Raw genomic sequence first — 26,530 nt, 5'->3', positions numbered from 1 at the left:
CATTTGGACCAGTTGCCTGGCGAACCTTTCCAAAAAATAACTAAAACAATTTTTTATAATTAATTATAATGTAAAACCCAATACAAATCTGAATAATAGTTTTCAATATTAATTACCTCAAGTTTATCTTGGTTCATTTTATTAGTTAGCACATATGAAAAATTACAATCATTTAATAGATATTTCGTTAACTCTATTGTTGAATGTAGAGTCACTCTCAAACCTTCCGATGTACTCACTGTTAAATATTCTTCCTTTGAAATTTTATTATCTGTCATATTCTTTTCCCAATCATCTAACCATTTTATTGTGGCTTCGAGTATCTAATCATTATTAGTTCATTTATGTAGGTGTCAAATATTTACATATAATTGAATAATTAGATACAAAACTTGTAACTTACATTAAAATCATTACTGTTTTTTTTTAATGCCTTCTGCAGGGAATTTCCTATTCAGGGCATCAAAACATTGATTTAAAACAACTGTAAAATTTTCTGTTTCCTGACTATTTTTAAGATTTGGTAATTTTTGCACTTCCCTATAGTATTGAATTCCATTTGCCATTGATTCACTGAACACCTTTTTAATGAAATATTGATTTATTAAAATTAAATTAACTGTATCAAGTATTTACATCTTAGAAATACCTGTGTAGCTAACTTGCCTGACATTTTAGATAATGTATTTAAAAGTAAGTGACGTTCAGTTATTCTTGGACATACACGTTTATTTGCCAATTGTTGTTTGTCTTGATTATGAACTTCAATATAGTCATTCCATTTCACAGCCTGTCTTTCCGAACTAACCTAATATAGCAAATTAGTAAAATCATTTTATAGTTGTATTAGTTTGAAAATTAAATCTAGTTTTAACTGGTGTACTGATGAGTATTCAGTATAATTTAACTTTTAACTAATTAAAGGTTCTTTATAACTAATGACTGTACCTTAAGAATTTTTTATCGTGAAGCCGGTTTCGAACATTTTTTATTAAATGTGGAGCATCAGACAAAACAAACATTTTCCTTTTTTCATTTGTTGGGTGTAAAAAGAAGTTTTTAAAATTACTTTTTGAACCACTAACTCCAAATTCTGCCCAAAGCCTTCTATTTGTAGCTGCACCATCGCAGACAATTGCATCAACTTTTGCACCAACATTTTCCAACATTACTATTGATTTTACAACAAGTTGAGCTAATATGATACCTATAGTAGAAATAGAGAGATAAAATGTGTTTTATGATACATAATACCCTAGAACAATATAGAAGCGAAACTCGATCAGCTGATTGTGGAATTGGTTCCCTATGATCTGAAGTCTGAACCTCTGAAAAGCAAAGAAATGGTTCCGTACACCAACATGATGTTAGATCCAAGGTAACCGATTATAAAGAAATGGTTCCAAGACTATGGTGGGGTATTCAGCGCGGGGTTGGGTTGTTTACCGTCCACCATTTGGAATTGTTTTCATTTATCTTATTTTTGAAAATTGCAACTGAAACACCGGTCCGCAATTTTTTTTTGTATTCCGAACCACATTTTGTTTTACAAATTTTGTGTTTGATTTTCACTTCAAAATGGTTATGAAGTGTCTGATATGTTCTAATAAGTATGGATCCTTGTCAAATGTTACTTTTCATAGATTTCCTTGTAGATTTCCAAAGGATAGCGAAAGGTAAATATTATAATTAATTAAATATTAATAATGTATTAATCTAATAATACTGTAATATATAATTGTATAATGTTTTAGATTTTATAAGTGGGTTGAACTCTGCCGCCGTCCTGATCTATTAGAAAAGAACCCATACATTTGTAAACCTACATATAGATTATGCTCGGAGCACTTCGTTGAGACAGATTTCAACACTAATGGTCGGCTGAATAATAATGCTGTGCCTTCTGTGTTTAACTGGTCTGATGTGGAGTTGCAACAAACCAGAGATTTAGAAATGATTCCCGAGGAGCCCGTTCCTGGTACGTCTACAGGAATAATGGCTAATTCTGTTGACAGTAATAGTAAATCTCTGTCGTCAATCAATTGGTCAAACATATCTTGTTCAACTCCTAAAAGTAAATATACCTATTTACTTATATTTATACTTCTATTATGAGCAAGTTATATTAATGTTGTATTTTATTTTGTAGCCAGCTCTGCATCGAGATCATTAACTTTTTCATCAGGGAACAGTTCAACGTCTGAAACTCAAACACATCAAAGTTTGTCCGGTAACACACCACGAAAGGTAAAACTTAACAAACTGCTAAGTATCCAAAAGTCTAAATTTAATGATCTTCATAAAAAATTTCTTACACTTAAAAAGCATTGTTCTGACCAAGAAAAAAAGTCTTCAACATTAGAGTTTTTTCATTTAATGTGCGATAACTTTCTGAATAAAGGTTTTGCTAATTTTGTTAAAGTCCAGTCCAAACTAACATCGCAAGATCCCCGTGGGCATAGGTTTTCTCATGAGACAAAACAATTTGCACTCCTGATACATTTTATGGGTCCGAAAGTTTATAGATTTCTTCGGAAATCCTGGAGTTTGCCTTCTGTTAGAACTTTGCAAAAAACTACAGAGAATTGGGAAATTAATCCTGGTTTAAATGAATTTTTGTTTAAAATTCTAGCAGTAAAAGCAAACTCTATGACAGTGAAGTCTAAAGAATGTGTCTTATGTGTAGATTAAATGTCATTTAAATCTTTTCTTTTCTTTGATTTCAAAAAAGATGAAATAATAGGTTTTCACAATACAGGATTCATTAAATCTTGCGATGTTACTAAATCTGTTATGGTTATTATGATCAGTGGTCTACATAGTTCTTGGAAACAACCTATTGGCTTTTTTTGTTGCTACTACTTGTACTGGATATGATCTGCAAAATATAATCTTCCAAACTATTCAAAGATTGTCCGATATTTCTATTAATGTAGTAGTCATGATTTCTGATTTAGGCTCAAATTTCAAGCGCTTTGCAGATCAACAAGGCATTACCCCCTAGACCCCTTACTTTAATGTTGGTGACAAAGAAATTGTTTACATGTTTGACCCACCTCATTTATTAAAGGCAACTAGAAATAACTTTTTCAATTACCGTTTCAAATGTCAAAACAAAATAGCAGAAAAAATTCATCTTACAAATTTTTATAATTCTGATAAAAGTAAACAACATCGATTGGCACCTAAATTAACAGATGTTCATTTAAATCCTAATAGTTTTCAAAAAATGAGAGTCAAATTTGCATGTCATATTTTTAGTCATACAGTGGTTGCAGGGATGACTACCCTAGTTTCTTGTAATGAATTGCCGAATAGTGCCTTCGATACAATTGATTTCATAGATTCTATGGATAAACTGTTTTATTTATTTAATTCCCATCCCAATTCTACTGAAGTTTCCAATCATGAGGGATCAAAACGTTATTCATTGCCATTTTCAAACTCTTCTTACAGAAAGATTTTTTAAATTTAATGTTTAATTATTTTGAAAATTTAGAAATTCAAAAATTTAATGCTGAAAAAAATGAGTGGGTTAACATAGCTAGACATTATAACATAAAATTTATTAATGGCTGGTTAATATCAATCGCTGGATTAAATCGCCTTTATCAAAATTTAAATAATGACGGTAATTCCAAAATAGATCCAATATGTACTTATAGGTTAAATCAAGATAAATTAGAAAATTTTTTTGGAACTGTAAGAATTCAAAATGGAAATTGCATAAATCCTATATGCATTCAGTTTAAAAGAACTTTTAAAAAACTTTTTTGTCTTGATTACTTTGAGCACTCTGAAGGTGCTAACTGTATTCAAGATTTAGATGATGTCTTACTCAGTCTTGAAAAAACCCCTATAAGTGAAATTAAAATACTTTTCCCTGAAAAAAATCCAATTCAAATTCCATTACCTATTGCAAACATTAATAATTACAAACAAGTTAATTTACCTGAACAAAATGTTTTGACATACATTTGTGGTTACTTAATCGGGCAATGTTTAAAAGTTCATCAATGTACAATTTGTTTAAGTTATGCACAAGCAACTACTTCCTTATCTAGTGAAACTTTTTATTCGCATTTTAAATCATACGAAGAAAATCCTTCTTTATTATTCGGTAATTTAATGATGCCCAATTCTACATTTTATCAGTATATTTTTCAAATTAATCAAGTTTTTGATAGACATTTCATTTCATTAGCTCCTCAGCCCAACGTGGGTAAAACTCTTAGAGATTTAATTACAAATTCAATTTTTTTCTATCATCCGTGTAATAACTTTCCTAAACACTTCTTAATTAACTTGTTCTTAAGATTTCGAATATACAACTCATTAAATAGAACCAACAAGGAATTTCAGACATTACGTACAGGTAAAATGAACAGAAAAGTTCAAATTCTTTCAAATTTATAAATTTTGAATTAAAAAAAAAATCCAGCTGTTGATATTAATTCATTTTTGTTTATGATTAATATTTCAGTATGCTAAGTCCTTTTCAGGACTAAACTTATACTTTTCACTGAACAGTCCTTTTCAGAACTAAACTGTGATCATGTGAAAAATAATAAAATTGATTAAGTCTTTTATTATAATGATCCGGTTTAGGTATATAACTTATAAGTTATAACCAACCTTGTGTATCAAATTATAAGTGATTTCTGTATTTTCAGCCAAATACATTTAACTAAACAGTCCTTTTCAGGACTGTCACAGTTTAGTCACGAAAAAAAAAATCCAACTGTTGATATTAATTAATTTTTATGATTAATATTTCAGTAATCTAAGTCCTTTTCAGGACTAAACTAATACTTTTCACTAAACAGTCCTTTTCAGGACTAAAATATGATCTTGTGAAAGTTAGTAAAAATTATTTATTCTTTTAATGTAATATATTATTTTTCATTTTTCTGTCTTGCAATTTTGGTTTTATTTTCATTGAATAAATTTAATATATTCTTATAAAATTTGCAATGTGTTTGTTCTTTAAGCCTAGTATTTTATTCCACATCCAATTACCTATTATCACATTAGTAATTAATTTAAGTATTATAATATTTTTTCATAAGAGTTATTACTTTCATTAAGTAATTTACTTTAAATTTTAATACATAAACATTAAATCTTAGGAAAATTAATATGACTTGTAAAAAATTCCAATTGGCACATAAAATATGATAATATTGTTGTATGGTTTGTTGCGTCCCGACTAGGTCGATTCATGCATCAACGTACAAAATGAATACGTCGTGTTGTTCAAGTATAAGTTAATTGTTTATTAAAATAAGTCTTGCACGAATACAAATATTATAAGCTTAATGTAGAATATATAAAATAAGATGGTGAGTGGTGTTACGACCGGCCTCTGAGTGTCATAGATATCCCTATTCGTTGGTTATACAGTAACCGTCTGTTGAGCTCTTGTCTCGATCCCTTTATATATGATTTCTTACAAGACGGGGCGGTGACTTCGTCATACGAGGGGTCCCGGAACGACTGCTTGTGTATTCTTACCCATGATTCTTAACGAATCGTTAAGACACCGAGTTTCGACTTTTGCAAAGAGATGTGTGAATTTACTTTAATTGTCAAATTATTATATTAATATAATATTCTACTCTCTTGTGTCCTGTACTCGTGTGCCTGTGGTATTAATTTTACAAGTTAGGAAATTTGACATTGTATGATCTTATGCATATAAAATAATCGATACGGACAGTATAGGTCCGTAACAGGTTATATGAGTTATACATGGTGATATTGATATAAAATATTTAATTGATAACGTATGCCACGCCCCCTGCAGACCGTGTTCAAGGCCACAATCGCCTGATTCGGCCAATGCACGGAGTTTCGTACCCCTGATAATACCTAATATGTGATATTTTTGTTTAAATCAACTAAAAACTACTCTCATCAAACTATTCATTATTCTCAAAAAAGTATTTCACACAAGTGCCAATTAAATTTAAATTGTAACCTTTACAATTCCCTTTAGACGTAAACACGGCTATTGGCTGTGAAAAGTTGCTGTGTAAACTTTGAAACATAAAAACTAATCCGTGATTAGCTTTTTCCCCACAATGTTGTATGTCTGCATCTTCTCCAAAATCTTCTAATCCGGTATAGGTTAAACAATTGGTGTTGAGTGTTGACTTCTATGCTTTCTCTTAAAGAAATTTCATCAAAAATTAAGATTCCATGTTTTTCTTCGTCATTCATAGTTAATAATTTCTTTTTTAAAAGTAAACAAAAATTTAAAACAAATCCACAACCAGTTTTTGTTAACGATAGATAGCGACGAATGGTTCTAGCACATGGCAATGGTAATATCTGTTAGTCTCGTAGAAATTTATAAGTACTTGCTGATCTATAAAACAATTAAATGGTAATAGGTAATGTTACTATTATTATATATTTTTTTGTATTAAAAGTATTAAGTATTGATTACCTTATGTGTAAAAGTATACATAAAAGTAACCAATTTTCTGAATAGCGACGTCCTTTGGGATTTTTAATTTTACTTGAAGATATTATTTCATTTATCACAGCAGTTTCAGATCATTAACATTAAAACTATTTTTAATTAATTGGTTAATTGTAGATTCAGTGGTTTTAAATTTCATTTTTTCTTTAATTCCACTGAATTGACTTCTTAATTTTTCTAAAGATGATTGTAATCTATACCATTAAATTTAATATTGTTAAATAAAATATTAAAAAACTATAAATGCATATTGCATATTATAATATGTACCTTAGATTTGATTTTTTTAAATAATTTTTTTTTTCTGAATGCCTAATAACATGTTCTTCCTGTTTGGTGTAAGCGTGGATCATAAACGTTTAATAGTTTTCTTCTTTTTACATTTATCAAGATAATGTTTTTTTGCTCTAAATATGCTACATAATCGCTCACACCACTCACATCTTGATTTTTGTGTATTCATTAAAACCATACAATTTTTATGATACCAAATGTCATTTAAATAAATTATTCCATACTTAATTTCAATACCTAAGAATTTTCATAAAATAAAATTCAGTTAAAAATTGAAGATTTATTATCGATTTTTACAGGTAAGCACTGAATACAAATTAACGATTACAAACCTGGAATATAAGTTGAGGAGGGCCCCCTCTGCATATTTTCTTTTGATCGGAATTTAAAATAACTTCTTCTATGTCATATTTTGTCATTTTTGAAAAAAATATTGTGTTACCATGTTGATCAGTATTTAATAATTTGTCATTGATGTAAAATAAAATGTCAAGATTCTTATTAAAAACTATCTGTTTTTCAATGATCATTTTATTTTTTTTCAATCATTGGTTTTAGACAACAAAATGAAATGAAATTCTCTTCTTTATAAGAAGTCCAAGTTATAGGGATCTTAATACTTTTAAATACATTGATTAAATCATGAAATGTTGATATCTGTAATAAATAATACACTTTTAATAATTTATTATTGATATATTTTGAAATGTATTATAATATGGTAATTCATATTTCATACAATGGTTATTATCTCTTGAACAATTATTGATGTTGATGAATAATGTTCCTCATTTTTAGTATTATGGTTGTCTTCATTTATTATTGGACTGCTAGTATTATAAAATAAAATAATGTATTATAGTTAAGTATAAAACAAGGTTTAAGTTTATTTGTGTTTCATCAATGCCTAATAAAAATTATCTGGTTCAATATTCTTTTATTATGAGAATAATTACTTTAAGTCCACCATGTCTACATTTTTATTAAGTATAAGTTCATCTTCAGATCATTTTAATGTTTTGCGACAATGTGGTACATTCGAAGAATTAAAAATCTTTGGTAAAGCACCAAGTTTTAATGTAAATTTTGTTCTTTTTGCCCAAAGCTAAAAAATGTTGTATAGTAAGTTACACTAATTAAAATTTAATTTTAAAATAAAATATAATGAAAAATGTTTATAATTGATTTATGAATTGATCAAACCCACCCAACTTCAATGAAAATGTGAGCTGAATTAATTTATTGATGCGTAAATGAGTACCTGATTATCTTCTATAGTGAAACCGTCAAATGTTTTGTTAATATCATTATCTTCAAAATGTTTATGGCATAAATATTTTACTTTAGTATTGTTGCAATTCCAAGCGTTAACAATACTTGTCCATTTTTCATGTAATATTTGATTTTTTGGAATTGAAAATAAAGTTGTGTGTTCAGTAGTCTTATTACTTTCACACAATTTCACACTACATTTACGACCCATATTTATTTTTACAATTTTACTCAAGTTAAATTTTACGTTTTAATTTTTGAAAAACAATTATTAACAACACAGTTCAATATAATAATGATACTATTTATAGAATATTGTCAGAATATAATTACTGTTTAAAGAGTGAACAGTTTAAGATACTGAACACTAATTTAGAAAGGAAACAGTGATGAAATAAACAAACACAAGTTGATATATATTATATATATATATTTATTTTTTTAAAGTTAAACATGGTTATAATAAGATTATTAAAAAGTTATAACAAAGTGTACACTGTACAATCAATTAGTAATACAATTATATGCCATCCTCGTATACACACTTATGGTTTCAACTATACCTAAATGTAAACAATCTATTTTAAAAACTGTTCGGCTTAAGACAATAAAGAAATGTAAAAAAACCAATATCATTGTTAGTACAATACCACAACGTAAAGCTATTTTAATACTACCTTGGATACAAGTAAACTGCTTCTAAAAAAAATGAACACCTGAAAAAATCTACAAAAATGTATTTAAAATTTTAAAGATCATATTAATATTATTCAGATAATCTATACAATTAAAAAAAGGCGGTATTTTATATAACAAAATATTTCTTATCTCACAGATGGCGTTGCGTCGCATGTGTACCGAATATGTACAACTTTGTGGACGATTCCCTGCTCTCCTCCTACCAATAGTGTCTAGTCCTGTGTAGTAGTTCATGGTAACGACGTCTCGATCTCGCGCTACCCCCCGCCAGCCCGCGCGAGCGACCGATCCGCTTTTCTCGGTTCGTTACGACCGTTACGCTCAATTCGCGGTCCCGTTTTTGCACTCTTTTTTCGACGTCCGAACCGTCAAGTTCGTTAAGCTCCGAGCTGTACCTTTTTGCGGATTATCGACCGCCTCTCCGGTATAACCTCGCGCACCGACGATCTACGTTAATTTTTTTGTATCTCGCACGTACGCGTCTCTTGTATATTTTGCTTTTTATTGATATTGTGTATTATAATTATTCGCGAATTGTTAATAAATATTAATGTCGAACACTCGAAATTCTTCCGAGTACTTTTATCTCACGCTCCCGTCCTTACTTTAGACAACGGTGTTTCGACCTACACGCGGTCAACAGGCACGTAAGTTGCTGGCTGATAGTGCGTCAACCCAACCACTATCACCACAATGTGTATTTACTATTTTGTAGTGAATGCTTCTTTGCGGCCATGTGCACAGTGCACAGTATTATGCTATTATGCCCGGTTGGCGGTTGCTTAAGTCATTTGTGTTATATTAATTCAAATTTGTATTCATATTTACTATTTCAGTTATCATGTTTTCAAGTTCTTTAGTTTTTTCATCAATTATACATCATTCAACTCCAAGGTCTTAATCTCAAGTTTATTTTTTGCTGTATAACGTTCTTGACATATTTATGTTTTATATTATTTAATACCAAATGTCAATATTTTTATTTGTTCGAATAATGTTATAATTGTGTGAAACCTTGGAAAAAGTTTTATAAGTGTTTTTAAGTAGACCTACCTAGAAAATTATTTTTTTAAAGGGTAAGTTTAGTATAAAAAATGTTATATAAAGGAGTAAATGACTGGCTTAAATATATTTTAGTAAACTAACTTTTGTTTTTATTTTCAGAAATGTTAAGTATTATCTGCAACATGGATTTTGTTATTATTTTACCCAAAACGTGCATGTAATTACAATAACGGTTTGAGTAAGAGTTTCCGAGGAATTTGATCTCACGGTGTTTATGAAGTGTTAATTATATTGTATTTAATTTCTACACATATTCATATAACACTTTAAAGATTTTAATCAATGTAATTAGCCGTAATAACCTGTGAGACACTGAGACGAACACCTGAAAACCTAAAACCATCTAATTTTGAGCAGCTATAACTCGTTAACGATTAAATGGAAAATAATAATTAAAATGTTAAAATTCATAAAAAAATAGCACTATTATTATATGACATTTAAAATATAGGTTGCCATTTGAAAATCAATAGTTGATAGAGGTTTCACTATTAAATATAAGCGTGAAAAAAATAAAATTTTTATATAATTCTAGAAAAGCATAAAACTAAACATTTTGAAAAAAAAAAATTGAAAAAAGTCAACATATTTTGAAATAATGAGTGTTCAATATAAAAGAGTCACCCTGTATAATGAACTAGATAGTGGAAGCAATGTAATAGCTATTTTTTTGGATCTAGCTAAAGCCTTTGATACAGTAAATCACAAAACTCTTCTACAAATATTACCAAGTTTTGGAATAAATGACCGCAGCCTTAATTGGTTTCGTAGTTATCTAACAAATAGAAAACAAAGAGTCAAAATAAATAATGTTACAAGCCAGGATAGATATATTGAATATGGTGTTCCTCAAGGTAGTGTTCTGGGTCCTATTTTGTTGATTTTATACATAAACTGGGTATGTGATCTTAATTTGGATGGTCGGGTAGTCTCATATGCTGATGATACGTGTCTACTTTTCACGGATAAAACGTGGGAAGGAGTTCATTCTAAAGCCACAATTGGTATAAACGAAGTCCATAAAAGCCTTAGTGAAAAAATCTAATATTAAATGATGAAAAAACAAGTTTCATGACTTTTTCCATAAATAAAACTCTTACAAATATGAACTCAATAACAATACATAGCTGCACTAATAGTGAAATATGCAATGCACACAATTGCAAACGTATTAAAGAAGTCTCAAGAATAAGGTACTTAGGGATTATTTTTGATAACAACCTAATATGGAATCTTCATTCACATAATTTTGTAGGGAAGCTACGCACAATAACATATAAATTTAATAAACTCAAAAACTTGATACCAAAAAAACTATACGTATGATATATTTTGCCTTTTATCAATCAATATATCAATTTGGTCTATTAGTATGGGGTGGAATAGAAGATGGCGTTTTAAGACAGTTGCAATTCAATCAAAATAATATAGTACAAATTTGCTTAAATAAATGTACTCTGGAAGGATCAACTAGACAAAATTACTTAGATTTGGACGTATTACCTATTCGATCACTTTATAAAAAAATTGTAATTATGTTTATTTTTAAATGTCTAATAAAAAAAAAACAGTATCCCTTTCTATAAAAACAAAAGAGAAAATAGAGTCTATAACATTCCTGTTAGGTATTCAAAAACATTTTTCGGTCAATCATTTGTTGACTATCTGGGGCCCACCTATTTTAATTCAATGCCTTATGAAGCAAAAAAAAATATTCACTTACATCAAGGTAATGTTAAAAATATTATTTATAACTGGTTATTTTTAGAATTAGTCTAAATTTTTAATTTGATTTTGTATTTATTGCCTCATTTTTATTGTATGTTAAGTAGTAAGTAATAATATCCAAGCATTTGTGTATTGTATATATACAACTTGTTTTATTTTTATTACTTAATCTTTTCGACTGTATCTATTTTATATTAATTTTTTAATGTACATAATTTAAAAATTGTTGTTAATTTTTTTTAATACTGTATACTCTCAATCCCTAACACAAGCTTAGCTTCAAAGGGATTGATAATCATTAAATAGTATATAAGTTAATATCTTTATATTGTTAATATATGATGATTATATATAATAAAAAAAAAAAAAAGTAAAATGTTACATGTGGATGAGAGATGGTACATACTTAGTAATAAAAAATGTCTCTAAAATGTCCAAGTTGACTTCCCATTCCACATCTTTTTCAATCTCCATAATAATTGACTGACCTGGTGTGTCCATACTACTATGTAACAACATTTGCGCTTGGTCAAATATAATTGCCTTTGATTTGGTCCCATTATACATGATTTTTGTTAATTAAAATTATATTGTTTTATTTATATACAATATAATTATGGTCTTTTTCAATTTCAGTTTCAAGATTTTTATTTCTATATTTCCAAGGGCATTTACCTCAACAATATAATTAGGATTTACCAATCCATCAGGTGAAGCTCCCAGAAAACCATTATTACTCAGCCATAAACCTGTAGGAACAACTTAAACAATTTAATTTTCGTCTAATACTTTAATACTATTGATTTCATTTGAAACACCCCACTGTACAGCATGTATACCTTTTATATTATCATTGTTTTCTAATGATTTAAACAAGGATTTTGGAGATTTACTCCTTTTACAATCTGCTAGAATTGCACCAAATTTGCTTGCAGTTATTCGGCTTTTCCTGTACTCAAACCATAATGGATTTTCACTTTGCCCAATGGTATCCTTAGCAATTTGGCAATTTGCCCTACTATATTATCAGGTATATACAATTCACTTTTTAAATACAATTTTATCGCCTCAAAATCATTATTTTTAATAAAGTTTTTACAATCTTGTACAAAGCTCTTTATAGATGAAAGTACAAATTTAGCCTCTTCTACTTCTGGTTCTGGTTTTAATAAACATGTAAATCCTACAGGGACAGATAAATTACTGATGGTATTTTTGAAATTTTCAAAATCCACTTCAGCAACACTTATATTTTGGATATCATACGAGCCATACATATCATTAATATTTTTAACATTACTAGACACATTAGTTTATCTAGCACTCCATGAGCAATCTTTGTCGGTTGAACTTAGGTTATAATGGGTATATAGAGCCAAAGCTGCAATATGGTGACAAATTGCAACTCAGCGTGGGCAAGAACAATAAGCATCAGATATACAACCGTCATTTAATAAAATCCTAACCTTGTAAGGATCACTTCTCATACTTGGTTTGACATCACCTACCACAATATTTTGTTCCAAATCTGCCTGGAATTTTAGAACATGGCCATCTTTAAAGGCTATTTCTCCTCTTCTAAAATGTTTCATATTGTCTTTAAAAAAACTACAAAGAGAACTAATGAATAACACATGATTTCCATCCATTACTATCTAAATTCTAAAGGTAAAATACTAAACTATATTTACGGAAAGAAAAAGCAAATTTTACTAACACGACTATACGAGTTTCTATTAATGTTTTCCCACCAGTTAAAGTAAACAAATTCAGATATTATGTGATAAAATGTGGTATCTTAATTCAATATTTGGTTATATATATTATATATATATATTACCATAATTCAAGTCAAAAATCATAAGAATAAATTAAAAATAATATGGTTCCTATTCAATCCAGTGTTAAAATATGTTTATTTGGAACCAAACGCCATTCCTGATAACGTTTATTCTTATCACCACTAATTGCGCGTATTATTTTAAACCGTGATAACGATTAATAAATTTTCATAAAAACCAAATGCATGCTATTTGTACTGGGTGTCTGGGTATTTATGTTATTATTTGATTATCATGAGTAATATATTAATATTATTTTAATTTTATTGTCATTGCACGTTCATATTTCATATTATGAACGACTCAGAGGCGAACATGGAACAAAGTCTTGTCTCATTCTTAGGTAAGTATTTTTTTGTTTAATATATATTATATTGTTATATAGTATGTACAAATAAATCATATTTCTGATAGGTACTTTATTTAGTATAATTCTAAAAAAATAATACAAGTACCTAGCTTTTATGTTATATGATATACCTTTATTATACTTATTTAAAAAAAAAGTGTGTTGATATATTATGTTTCTATACAACTATAGAGTTGTATTTATTTTAAAGTGCCAGCTCATGGTGCAAGTGTTTATAATGCAATTCAAAATTCGAAAATGTTTGATCATACGCCTGTTCATAATTCATTATAAAATAAAATATTTATAAAGTTTCTATGACAAAACAATCAGTTTTAAATTAAAATCAATAATGAAATATGATAAAATAATTCATAATAAGAATTTAAAAAAATATTTTTTAAAATTTGAACAGAAAATATGTCAGAAGCTTTAGGACATATTTTATTCCCAGGTATTAATTTTTTTTTATTTTGTTAGTTGAGTAATGTATACTAATACATTTAGGAAATTTCTAGATACTCCCACTAATGAAAATCAAGACTTATACTCTAGTGCCAGAGAAAATGAGTTAAGTTCATTGATTAATAAAAAAGTTCTTAGTGAAACTTCAGAGAATAAAATAAGAACAGATATGTTATTATCTACATCATCTGGATTCAAAGACCCTGAAATTCCAAGTAAATTTAATATGAAAATAAAGTAATTATTTCTTTTTTAATCTACTAAAAAGTCTATTCATATCTATTTAGCAGCACCCAGTCTTTGTAGAATATGTTTACAGTCCGATTTGGATGAATCAAATAAATGCATCTCTCCTTGTTTTTGTCGTGGGAGTATATCCAAGGTCCATAAAACATGTTTGGAAAAATGGCTCCTGCAAGCTAGTTCTACTGTTTGTGAAATTTGCACATTTGTATATAAAACCAAACGAATCACAAAGTAATAATAGTTGAAATATAAAAATAACACAATATTTTATAATGATCAATATCATATTTTATATCATATCATATCGCATCGTCATTTTTACCCAATATAATTCTAGTGTATAGCATACTATTACAATGTATCAATAAATTCATTTTCTTATAAAAATACACAACTGATTTGCTATTTTCAATATATTATAGATATTCATTATTAGGATCAATTAAAGCATGGGTTTTCAGTAGTGAAAATAAAGAAGAAGTCAAAGAATTGTTCTATGACGGATGTGTATTGGTTATTATATTACCATTTATATCCTTATTTTCGTACGTTGGATTTTCTATAACCGAGCATATTTTCAACACAGATGTACAGGTAACAAAAGGAGACAGTAAAATTTTAAAATAATATGGTGGTATTACATTTTACAACATCCTTTTTATAACATCGTGCATATTTTAAATTTTTTTAACTACAAAAGTTTTTTTAACGTTTAAATTCATTTGTGGGTAATTGAGTAGCGATCAATTTATAAAAATATCGAATATAATACATACCTGTATGTACACATGTACACATACGAGGTTAGGTATACATATAAGGCACTATTTCCTATTAAACGGTGTTATGTTTTAATATCACAGCTGAGTTCTGAAGTTTAGTATAAGTGTATAACCAAGTTGGAATAAAATTAAGCGTTGGTGTATCTTGATTTTTGAACTTATTCGACTGAGATGTCCATCTCTGTATGACACGGTCGTGTCGCACGAATACCGCGATCTCACCCGCTAGACCCCCTTGCCTAAGTATCACCACTCGTTCGATAATCAATCGGGACACCCGAGCGATTAATCGAACTAGTTTCTGAGTCGGCGATGAGCCCCGAAGCTCCCGCGGCGTGGGTGACGACCGCCGAGAGCTTCGGCGGCGTTTTTGTCTGTTGTTAACCGTTCGTTACAACCGATCACCGCCCGCCGCCGTCTTTTTGCAGTCCGTGCACTTCCGCGACTTGTTGTATATTCTTTTTTTTCAGTTATTTCGTTTTCCAACGAACGTGACTTTTTCTTGTATAAATATATATATATTCTTTTCTTTACCGTCGACTTTGTCCCCGTCGGGACACTGATTTGTGTGAACTGTGCCTTCGCGCACTAGTATTATTATTTTTACTATTATTAATATCGTTATTAAATTAATCGTTCGATAATATTATATACACTTGTTGTTTTCTTTTTCGTTTGCTTTTCCCGTTTCTTATTATTATTATTTATATTATATTGTGCATCGTGACATGTAGTAGTGGATAATATAGCATTTTGTATATTTTTTGATATTTTTCAAACTACTTTCAAAACTTTTCTGATGCTTATACTTACGAACAACCTCTAAAAATATATGAAAATAAGTTGTTTAGTCTATAAGCTATAAATTTAAGAAATAAGAACATTTACTTTTTATATACATTTAAATAACAGACTATCTGTTCGCGCCGAACGAATATCGGTATTAGAATGCTACTCTGGACAACGGCGACCGTCCTAATCTCTCCCGTTTCCCCTGTACTCCACACCGTCCTTTATGTTTTAATTGTTTAATTATTATAATATTATTATCATATTTATCTATATATGTTTATTCTCTTTGGTTCCTATTGTATTATAGTCGATTTTGCCGTTGTATATTATCATATGTTTTTTCGTATTAATTTGGAATCAGAGTTTTTAAGTGATTAATTTTATTATTTAAATACGAATTGAAAATGAGAAGATTAGTTTCCGAGTGATTTTCTAGTTTATTGGATTATTAATAATCGTCAATATACCTTTTATGTATTTAACAATAAGATTTGGATTGTTAACTCTTCGGCGTTGTAATTCTTCACGTAGTTGTTTCATATGTTCATGTTGAATAACCGTACGATCAGATGAAATGTGAATATTCACCCATTTTGATGAGTTGCGTAATTTAGATTGTGATCGAAGTACAGATAATGTATAATGTATGTATACGAGAGGTTCCAAATTTCACGTGACTGCAGATTTCAGCAAATAAGGGAAAAATGACCTATATGAAACACATAACTTGAATTAGTTAAATATTATATTGATAAACATACTTTTTTTTTTTTATTGGGATGGGAAGGTTTGAGAGGCAACTTATAAAATTAAAATGGGAACCTATATTTTTGAATTATGATTCGTGCATCGTTTGATTTCTAATGAATTTTACATTAAAGTGTTAATAATTGAAGGGGCTATCGATATCTGAATAATCAACAGTGAAAGTGCTTCAGTTATACTAAATTTAAATATAATTTAAATAATTTACTATTTCAATCAAGTTGATATATTTAAGTCATCATAGTTAACTGCTTGTTATTGTCTGGAAATGCTTTCATTAGTTTTGAACTGACATCAGCAGATGTAATTTCGATAATTTGTTACCTTTAACTATTACACTTTAAAGGTACTTTATATTATATTAAAATTAAAATGAAGCAAAATGTTTAATTATTTTAAAATTCATTGTACATTTATACCTACCATTTTTATTTGAATAATAAGTGGTACAATTCAGCAAATTACAGCATTTCAATATTTAGATTTGCTAATATAATTAACATTATTTTACTTTATCTCCTGACTCGTGAGTAATATTTTCATAGAATTCAACGATTTACTTAATAAATATTTGCATTTAGTGTTTTTTTTTTGTTGCTTTGTTTAAATAACATTAAAAAATATCTAACTTTTTAAAGTATAATTCATAAAGTCATTCATACAAGTGCTTATGAAAACCTTATCATTATTTTACTGATTTGTTTAAATATTGGTCGCATATAATTTTGTAATAAATATAGCAAAATAGTTATTCAATTGAATCAGATTTTTAACTGCTAGCATGAACCAAAATTCTGTAAGATAAAATGATGTTTAATATAAATTTATACCTGAGTAATATTACTTGTGGCTAATAAGTTTATGTTTGCGCCCCGATTAATGCAACACTTCCAAGCTAACACTTAGTGAGGACGTTTCATCCACTCCTTGCTATCCATCGGTTCTCGTGTTATGCCGGTCGCCGTTAAAACACGTTGACTACCATGAGACTGCTCTTTAGTATATCAAGGGAATTTTTAAATACCACAGGTAGATAGTGTATATTAATGACGATTTAACGCTTTTTAGTACAATTTTATAAATGTAGATGGCGTAAATATTGCATCAAACACAAGATCTACTGAGAAAACCCAGGTGCCCTCACGGTACACAGCAATAAACCTGGTGAGAGAACTCGAGTACCCTAACGGTACAGAAGGACAGTTTTTGAAAATTAGGCTTGATAGTTAACGTTTTTTTGTCTTCACTTTTATCTTGTTTTTCGTACTATCTCAGGTTCTGAAGGCTATTATACTTTTTAATATATTGATATTTAATACTTTTTGGTTTCGTATACTGTATAGTTCATCGCAAGTTTAAGTCTAACGCAGTTCGTGTACGATAGCTTTCGTGTACATTGAAGTTCTCAACGTCGGTGTGAAATTCGTCCTTTAAGACATACAGTCCAGCTCAGATCGAAAACCTCGCGGTTTTATCAAGTCAAGCTCGTATTATCCATTGGATTCTCCGTCATCGACTTAGTAACTCCGCGTTTCCAAATATTCTCTTATGTTTTATATTTAGATTATGTATTGAGCCGTTGTCTCTTGCCCCCTTTTGACCATTATTATTTGAATTAAAAACGTGGTTTCTATTTCATTTGTATCCATCAATGGATAGTTAAATTGTTTTGTTTATTACTTGCATTGTTATATATTATTATTATTATTGTATTATTTTGTATCTCATCTAGGTAGACTGACAATCGCCGGTGAATGATTATTATATTATTTATATATCTGTATATTTAAAAGGGTGTTTAAAAAAATTAATTATTATTGTATGTCAGTGTTTTTATGTATTATATATCACTATCCAAGTTGAGATTGATCTGGTGTGGATACGAGTCGTGGGTGACAACTGCACATACAGGAGTGCTTATGGCGTAAGCAATTTATGTATTACAAGTATATTGATCTAACTTTTTTGAAGACTTGTGTCGTATACTCCGATTGCTCGAACGTATACCAAAATTAGGTATAACAAGAAAATGATGTAAAAATACTTTGTTCGAACGCGGCGTTCAGTGGTGATCGAGTCTCACGATCACCACCACTGATTCTTGGTTGCCATAGCTATATCTCTTATATCTTAAACTTACAATCGAGTTACTATCGACTGTTCTACATATTATATTTTTTATAATTACATCTTTTCTTTTTATGCTAATTTATAGCTTATAGACACTTACTTACGCCATTTTTATTTTAATCCGAAAAATCATTAAATCAATTTATTAACATTTCTTATTGTTATATTTTGCTTACTATGCTACCTAGCTGAAATATAAAAGTTTATCAACACTAAATTACAAAATTGTTATTTTAATCTATTTATATGCATTTTTAAGTATTACTTAAAGGACCATGAAACAAAAAAATTATTTTTTTTTATACCTTTTTATAATATTAGAAATGAAAACTAAATTATTCGTCTTTTCAAAAAAATTATCCGATCACTCCTTCTGTGTCAAATAGCGATCGTACGTGTACGCGTGACATCACTGATGCGTACGGATATGTGCCGCCGTATTATTTTACGCTGTATTTTACATGGCGTTTTATAAACACTTATTTGAAATGAAAACTACTACTCCTAAAATGTCGAAGAAAATATTAAGTATTGAGTTAACATTTATTGAAATATATTAATGCATTATTACAATGAGTATTTGAGTTTTACAGTTTACATTTAGAATAGACCGAATAGTATAAACTAAATGGTTGACTATATTTCAACAATTAAAATATTTAAAAATGCTTAACTATTAATTTATATTTCTAGAATCTTGTGAATTTTTTTTCATTAAATCATTGTAACTAGGTTTTGGTTGAAGAACTATATTGTAAGGTACCGCCGGTAAACTGAATTTTTCTGATATTGTTGAATTATTTTCTTTCATATGAACATGGACTTTTTGTATAATATTTTCGCGCCACTCATCGGTTTTATTTAATTCATATATTTTTTTTATGACATATCTACTGGCTGGTTTGGAAACTACTAGTTTCTCTCCGACTTCCTTTTTATTTACATTGTTATTATGATCTAGTATAGCAATGATACTTCTCATATACATATCTTTGTATTTTAAGTGAATACGTTTTGGCATATATTTTAATCGTAAATTGTGATACAACTCTAGTCTACCAGTATGTACAAAATGAGTAGCATGTGTCAAATCCTTTAAAAAGTCTTTTGCCATGATAATAACTTTTAATGTCAATAATAATAAATGATAATGATATTATATCGTTACAGAAATTAATTCAGTCTTATATTTTGTATATTTTAATGCACCATATAAATATCTACTGCGTAAAATAATGCGGCAGCACATATCCGTGCGCACCAGTGACGTCACGCGTATACGTACGATCGCTATTTGACACAGAAGTGATCGGATATTTTTTTTGAAAAGACGAATAATTTAGTTTTCATTTCTAATATTATATAAAGGTATAAAAAAAAATCATTTTTTTTTTTTGTTTCATGGTCCTTTAATATTATTTATTAATTGAATTTTGCCGTTTTACTTATTATCTATGGTTCTTTTGTTAATTTAATTTTTACGTACTTACATCTTTTATTTTGATTAAAATTCATTAAGGCCTAATACAACACTTGTAATTATATTCTATAAGGTTATTCACGCAGAAGCAATTATTTTAATTTATATTGATCATATGAACACTTAAACATAATTTTTAAGTCATTTTTTTAAACATTAGTAACATTTAATAATATATTAATTATAACAATATAGTAATTTAATATACTTATTTTAATATACTCAGAATATATTACATAATTTTTCATTGATGCAATTGGACATATTTAAAATACTTAATAATTGTGCTTGATGTCATGATTAAGATTTTGGTGTTGTTATACCTAATTAAATTAAAAATATTTTACTATGCTATTTATAATAATATAAAACTTTACCGTAAATGTTTAATGTATGTATGCAATTTCCTATTTATTTTGCATATTATACATTTTATTATTTATTGAAGAAAAAAAATTTCATATAAATGTAGTTTAAATTTTTTTTTAGGTACGTATTATGTATTGTATTTTAACAATTTAATATTATTATTGTATGACTTCCATGTGATAGGCTTTGTGTTCCATATCACTGATGATCTATCGACTTATCATTTTTTTTATTATTCCATACTTTGGTATTGAAAAATAGGTACAATTATTCAAAATGGAAAAATTGATAATTCAAATGATAAATATATTTTTAAATGAACTCGGTCAAAATTATCTAGTTTTAATGTACACATTTATGTATTGCTCATATTTTTTTTGTATTTGTCAGTGTTATAAATCCCTAAGTCTAGCTATTGTAGCGTGCCACGTACGAGCAACAGTAAAGATGTAGTATCAAGTAGATTAGTTAAAAAATTTAAGACTGATGGATTATTTCTAAATGTTTTTTTTTTTATTGAAAAATATTCTTAGTCCAAAAAGTACAATTATTGAACTGGGTGACGTGAAGGTGCTCACTCTAACTCTGGTGGATCACGTCTAAAATGTGCCTATTTAGGGCCCACTCATGTATCATCCAGGGACTTCCGCGGTACCTGCATATCCCTGCTGGTCAGTAGCATGTGCGGCCTTCGCCTTCCCACGCTTTGCGTCGATCATATATAGATGATTTCCTGTTGAGTCATAAGTGTGCATCAACTATATACCTATAATATTCTACCGAGTAAAAAACGTACGTGCGATGACAACTTTTTGATTAATCATTATTGTAATAGCCCAATTATAATAATAGTTGCTACCCCTAATGTTTGGTTATTGTTGATTATAGTATGGAGTTTATGTATTATATTTAGTGTGTAGTATCAGAACACGTTGCACTATAACCATTATTCTTTAATAACTTTTAATTAATATAACGACATCCAAGCCCTAGTTATTATAATTTAATATTGTATTGATAATATTTTTATGTTGTGAAAAAGTTAAGTTCATTCAAAATCTACCTAATTGTATGCATCAGGCCCGTGCGCAAGGGGGTTTTGGGGGTTCAAACACTCCCCAAAATATAAATCGTGTTATTCATTTTTGACTGATTATATTAAATTATTAAATATTTCATAATTTAATTTGTACCTAATAAATAATGAAGTATAACATAATAGCACACCACAATCATTGTGTTATTTTTATATGTGCCGTTTATCGAATCTTCGTAGTCGTTATCGACAAGATATATCTTATTAATAGACAAGAGAATAGAAAATGACAATAGAATTTATAAATAGAAATATAGAACATTCATAATAATATTTTACTTGACGTGTATAACACGATTATTACACGACGGATGTTGTGTATTTTAAAAGTTGTTGGTAATTATTAATTGTAATACGTTCGTTATACAAACATGTCGTTAGCGGTAACATAGAAATGGACATTCGAAAGTTTTTTTAAAAAAAACCGCGGCTAGAAAATGATGAGATAGTAAGTATATTAAAATTAATAACCAGTCAGTTACAGCCAACTGATCCAGTAGAAAATACATCTTCAAAAACAAATGTATTAGTGTCACTTCCACAGTTATTACATAAGCATGGCATAGGATTATATGTGAATAAACCTGCATGCATCTGAAAGTATTGACTTGATACCGGGACACCTCCAGAAGGCTACCAATTTCCTGTTTCCGAAAAAAAGAAATTTCAAGTTTCAAAGAAGTTGGTTGTTTAAATATTAATGGTTGACTTATTCAGCAATTATGAATGGGGCATTTTGTAAATATTGTGTATTGTTTTCTGCCACTTACAAACTGGAAAAAAGCTTTTGAATCGTTTAATCATCATAATTCTCTAGAGTATTATGAAACTTCATTATTAAAATCAAATATGAGAGCAGAAATTGATAATCAAAATATTTTAACTGTTGATTTAAAAATTTCGGAACAATAATTAGCTTCCATTAATGAAAGTAAAAAAATGTTTGATTCCTATAATCGAAACATTAATATTAAGTGGATGACAGGGTTTGGCACTTCGTGGTTTAAATGATTCAGACAGAATAACCTCCGAAGAACCTATAACTAATGGTGGTAATTTTAGGGTTGTTTTAAGATATCTAGCAAATATTGACGAACAGCTTAATATTTTTTTGCAACATTCATCAAAAAACGCTATGTATATATATCAGTAACCGTATACAAAACGAGTTTATTGGCATATTTCATAATTTAATTCAAAAACAGATCATTGAAAGAGTCAATAAATCTAAAGCTTTTTCAATATCAGTAGATGAAACTGCAGAAATTGGCGGTATAGAACAAGTTTCAATCTGTATTCGGTAGTTAGATTATAACGACAGTAAACTTAAAATATGTGAAGCTTTTTTAAGCTTTGTTCCTGTTGTAGGATGTTATAGGGAAAGGTTTATCAAATGTTATTTTGAATTTTCTTGAACATTCCGGAATTGACTGCGCGTATTTATTGGAACAAGGTTATGACTAGTGCTAGTGCTAGTGCTAGAGCTAGTGCTATGAGTGGTGAATTTCACAGAGTTCTAACTCCATGATGCTCTTGCATCAGAGAAAAGTATAATTAGTTCTCTACTCACACTGTGCTCCACATAGTTTAAATTTTGCCGTTATTTTAAAGTATCTCCCAAATTCCTTGGTTCAGTTCAATCTATTTACAACTTTTTCAATACGACAAAAAGACAAATTGCCCTTCAGGATGCAATAAAAATAATGACACTTGGTTACAAGAAAAAAAAAACTTAAAAAATATTGCGCAACTAGGTGAGTACAACATTATGAATCAATTGGTACTTATATAGATTTACAACCAGCAGTAATTGATGCCTTAGGAAATGTTTCAAGTTCTTGAACACATTCAAAGACAACATCTGGTTCTTTTCAACTACTATCAGTAATAAAAACATTAGGATTTCAATTATTAATTCATGTTTTACACTCAGTACATACATTGGCTTTATCATTGAGTAGAGTTTTACAAACAGAAAATCAATATTTGACTGAGGTTGTTAAGTTGACAGATGCAGCAAAACACGAACTTGAGGAAAAAGAAGATATTTGTAATAAGTACAATATACCTGTCACTAAACCGAGACTTGCTTCACAAAAAACTAACCGTTGTAACATTATAACAGACTCCATAGCAGATAACTATAAAACTACTATTTATTTGCCATATATTGATTTGTTCATCACTCATCTTCAAGATCGCTTCCTCAAGCATCGTAATATTTTATCCAACTTCACATATCTTTTTCTTAATGAAACAATATCTTCAGACAAAGTTGCTTGTAAAAAGTTATTTGAAACTTATAGCTCAATTTTACACGACGATTCACAAGAAATTTGGATAAGTAATGTGGACATTTGGCGACGACGACAAGTTGGTAAAAATATTCGAAATGCCCTTATGCCCTCGATATTTGTAATTCGGATGCGTTTCCAAACGTTCATAAAATTTTACGTGTAATGTCAGTTTTGCCTGTGACTACAACAACTTACTAATGAAAGGTCATTTTCAACACTATGTCGGCTAAAAACATACCTACGTTCCACAATAGAAGGAGATCGCTTAAAAGGACTGGGATCATTGAATATATATGTGGATATCAACCAAGTACTAAACGAATTCTTTTCTACTCCTCGTCGAATAAAATTATTAAAACAATGATTTTTATTTTATAGTATTTATGATAAAAGAAACACTTATAATATTATTATTACTTATTAAATTTATAATATTAAATTTACTAATTATTAATGTATCTACTTTATAATTTTTTTAACTCCCCCCCCCCCCTATCGTTGTGAAATCCCGCGCACGGGCCTGGTATGCGTCATTTAGCATTATGGTGAGCGCGAATTTTAATCATACAAGTTTTTTAAATTAATGTTGTTATTTTGAAGTGTTTAGAAAAAAAATAACATTATAAATATTATTTAAAAAAATGTATTACAAAAATATTTGTAAATATTTTAAATTATTGTATGCTGTATAATATCTTTTATCGGTACAATTATTTGGTACTTTGGTATAATTAGCTATAACCTAATATATACCTAATTAATCTAAATAATAAATAACAAGTATTATGTAAAATTATTGATAAAATAAAACCAATAATAGCATTGATTATAAATAGTACAATATACAATATAGGTACATAATGTTCTTGTACTATGCGTTGATTTTTATTTTTATTATCAATTAATACAATGTAATTCGACCCATGAATATAAAATTAAATTAAGATACCAAACACAACTTTTATTTCTATAATAGAATGAAAGTTACAACCTTAATAATCTTTACACTATCTGTTTAACTATACAGAAAATCAAGGTTGTTAAAACAGAAGCACAAAATGTTATAATTATTATTATTAATGGAATTTTACAAAATAAATACAAAATTCAAAAGTAAATACCTTTTTTAATTATTGATGCATAATTACGTGTCAAACGTTAAAATTCATTAAAAAATATATCTTATATAAATCATATTTCAAAAATATAGATTTCCATTTCAATTTTAAAAGTTACCCCTATAATCATCACATTTTAGATGAAAAAAAATAATTTGTTAAGATTACATAGTTCAAAAGGTTTTTACCTTAATAAGTCATTTTTCCTCATTTAAGCATATCATACTGAAATCTGCTGTCACATGGAATTTGGAACACCCCTTAATATAAATTATAAATATCATTTAATCATAATTTATACATTTTAATGTTTTTAAAAAAAAATTTCAGATAAAATACGACATGGCTTATCGAGTTGTATCATTTAGCGCTTGTTGGTCAATAGTGTGTGCAGATTTTTTCTTTTGTTTCTGGACTTCTTGCCGAATTCAACACCATGTTTTAAATTGGTATAATTTCTACAAAAATAATCAATCGATCATTTTAGAATCGGCACTTCCAGAGGACTCAACATAAATCCATTGCTTTGCAAACACGTTTAATCAAGATGTTAAATTATGGAATTCTACAAGACTTTTAATAAATATTTTTTAAAATCAAAAATAATTCTTCAAAATTATAAATAAAGTGTATTTTTTATAACTTTGCATTTTTAAAGTTCAAAGTATACAGTGTGTTCGTTCTAAAAGGTACTACCTACTCAATTTCTGAAGTTGGGTGGCCTTATAAAATAGAGTTTTCAGGGAATAAAAGTGAGGACCAAAATAAATAATTTTGGATGAATTTAAAATTTTTGATACTGACGTTTAGGTATTTTATTTTAAATGTCAATACTATATTTTTTAACACATAAACTTGAAATATTATTCTTTTTTTTTTAATAATTTTTATACCAAATTTTTGACCTATGTACTAAATGTACTAAATCGAAATAACACTTTCGGTATCGTTAAGCACCTATTTGTACAGAAATAATATATAAATTAAGAGGACGCCACACCGGCAAAAAAACCGTACAAAAACATGCCAGGTTTGTTCTAATAATACGGCTAACTGAATGATTTTAGAGCAAAATACTGCAATCAAAAGTTGTAGAGGAGAGTAATATCGGATGACTTAATATACGCTCGACTTTTGATATTTTAATTTTTTATGCCAATTATTCACAAGTAAAAAAGTTAAACAAAAACACAGAACGATTTTATCGGATTTGAGAATGAAATATAGAAAATCAAGTCTTATATGTCAACCGATA

At 28.5% G+C, this 26,530-nt stretch overlaps 1 protein-coding gene across 4 annotated transcripts; it reads left to right on the top strand.

The window, feature by feature from the left end:
* The first annotated feature begins 14,066 nt into the window (after window positions 1-14,066).
* LOC126549703 (E3 ubiquitin-protein ligase MARCHF2-like) lies at window positions 14,067-25,917 on the top strand. Of its 4 annotated transcripts, XM_050199781.1 has the most exons (6): window positions 14,067-14,189; window positions 14,254-14,415; window positions 14,488-14,677; window positions 14,869-15,040; window positions 25,185-25,270; window positions 25,606-25,704. In XM_050199781.1, exons 1-6 carry the CDS (start codon window positions 14,156-14,158, stop codon window positions 25,607-25,609), a joined length of 648 nt encoding a protein of 215 aa, XP_050055738.1. In that variant the 5' UTR covers window positions 14,067-14,155; the 3' UTR covers window positions 25,610-25,704. The 4 variants fall into 4 exon arrangements, with proteins under 4 accessions (XP_050055738.1, XP_050055737.1, XP_050055739.1 ...); XM_050199780.1 differs by lacking the exon at window positions 25,185-25,270 and having other exon boundaries at window positions 14,491-14,677; window positions 25,606-25,917; XM_050199782.1 differs by lacking the exons at window positions 25,185-25,270; window positions 25,606-25,704 and adding an exon at window positions 18,518-18,669 and having other exon boundaries at window positions 14,069-14,189.
* Window positions 25,918-26,530: the final 613 nt, after the last annotated feature.

Source organism: Aphis gossypii, chromosome 2, assembly GCF_020184175.1.
Source record: "Aphis gossypii isolate Hap1 chromosome 2, ASM2018417v2, whole genome shotgun sequence".
Lineage (NCBI taxonomy): Eukaryota > Metazoa > Arthropoda > Insecta > Hemiptera > Aphididae > Aphis > Aphis gossypii.
This window is presented reverse-complemented; position numbering and strand designations above follow the sequence as displayed.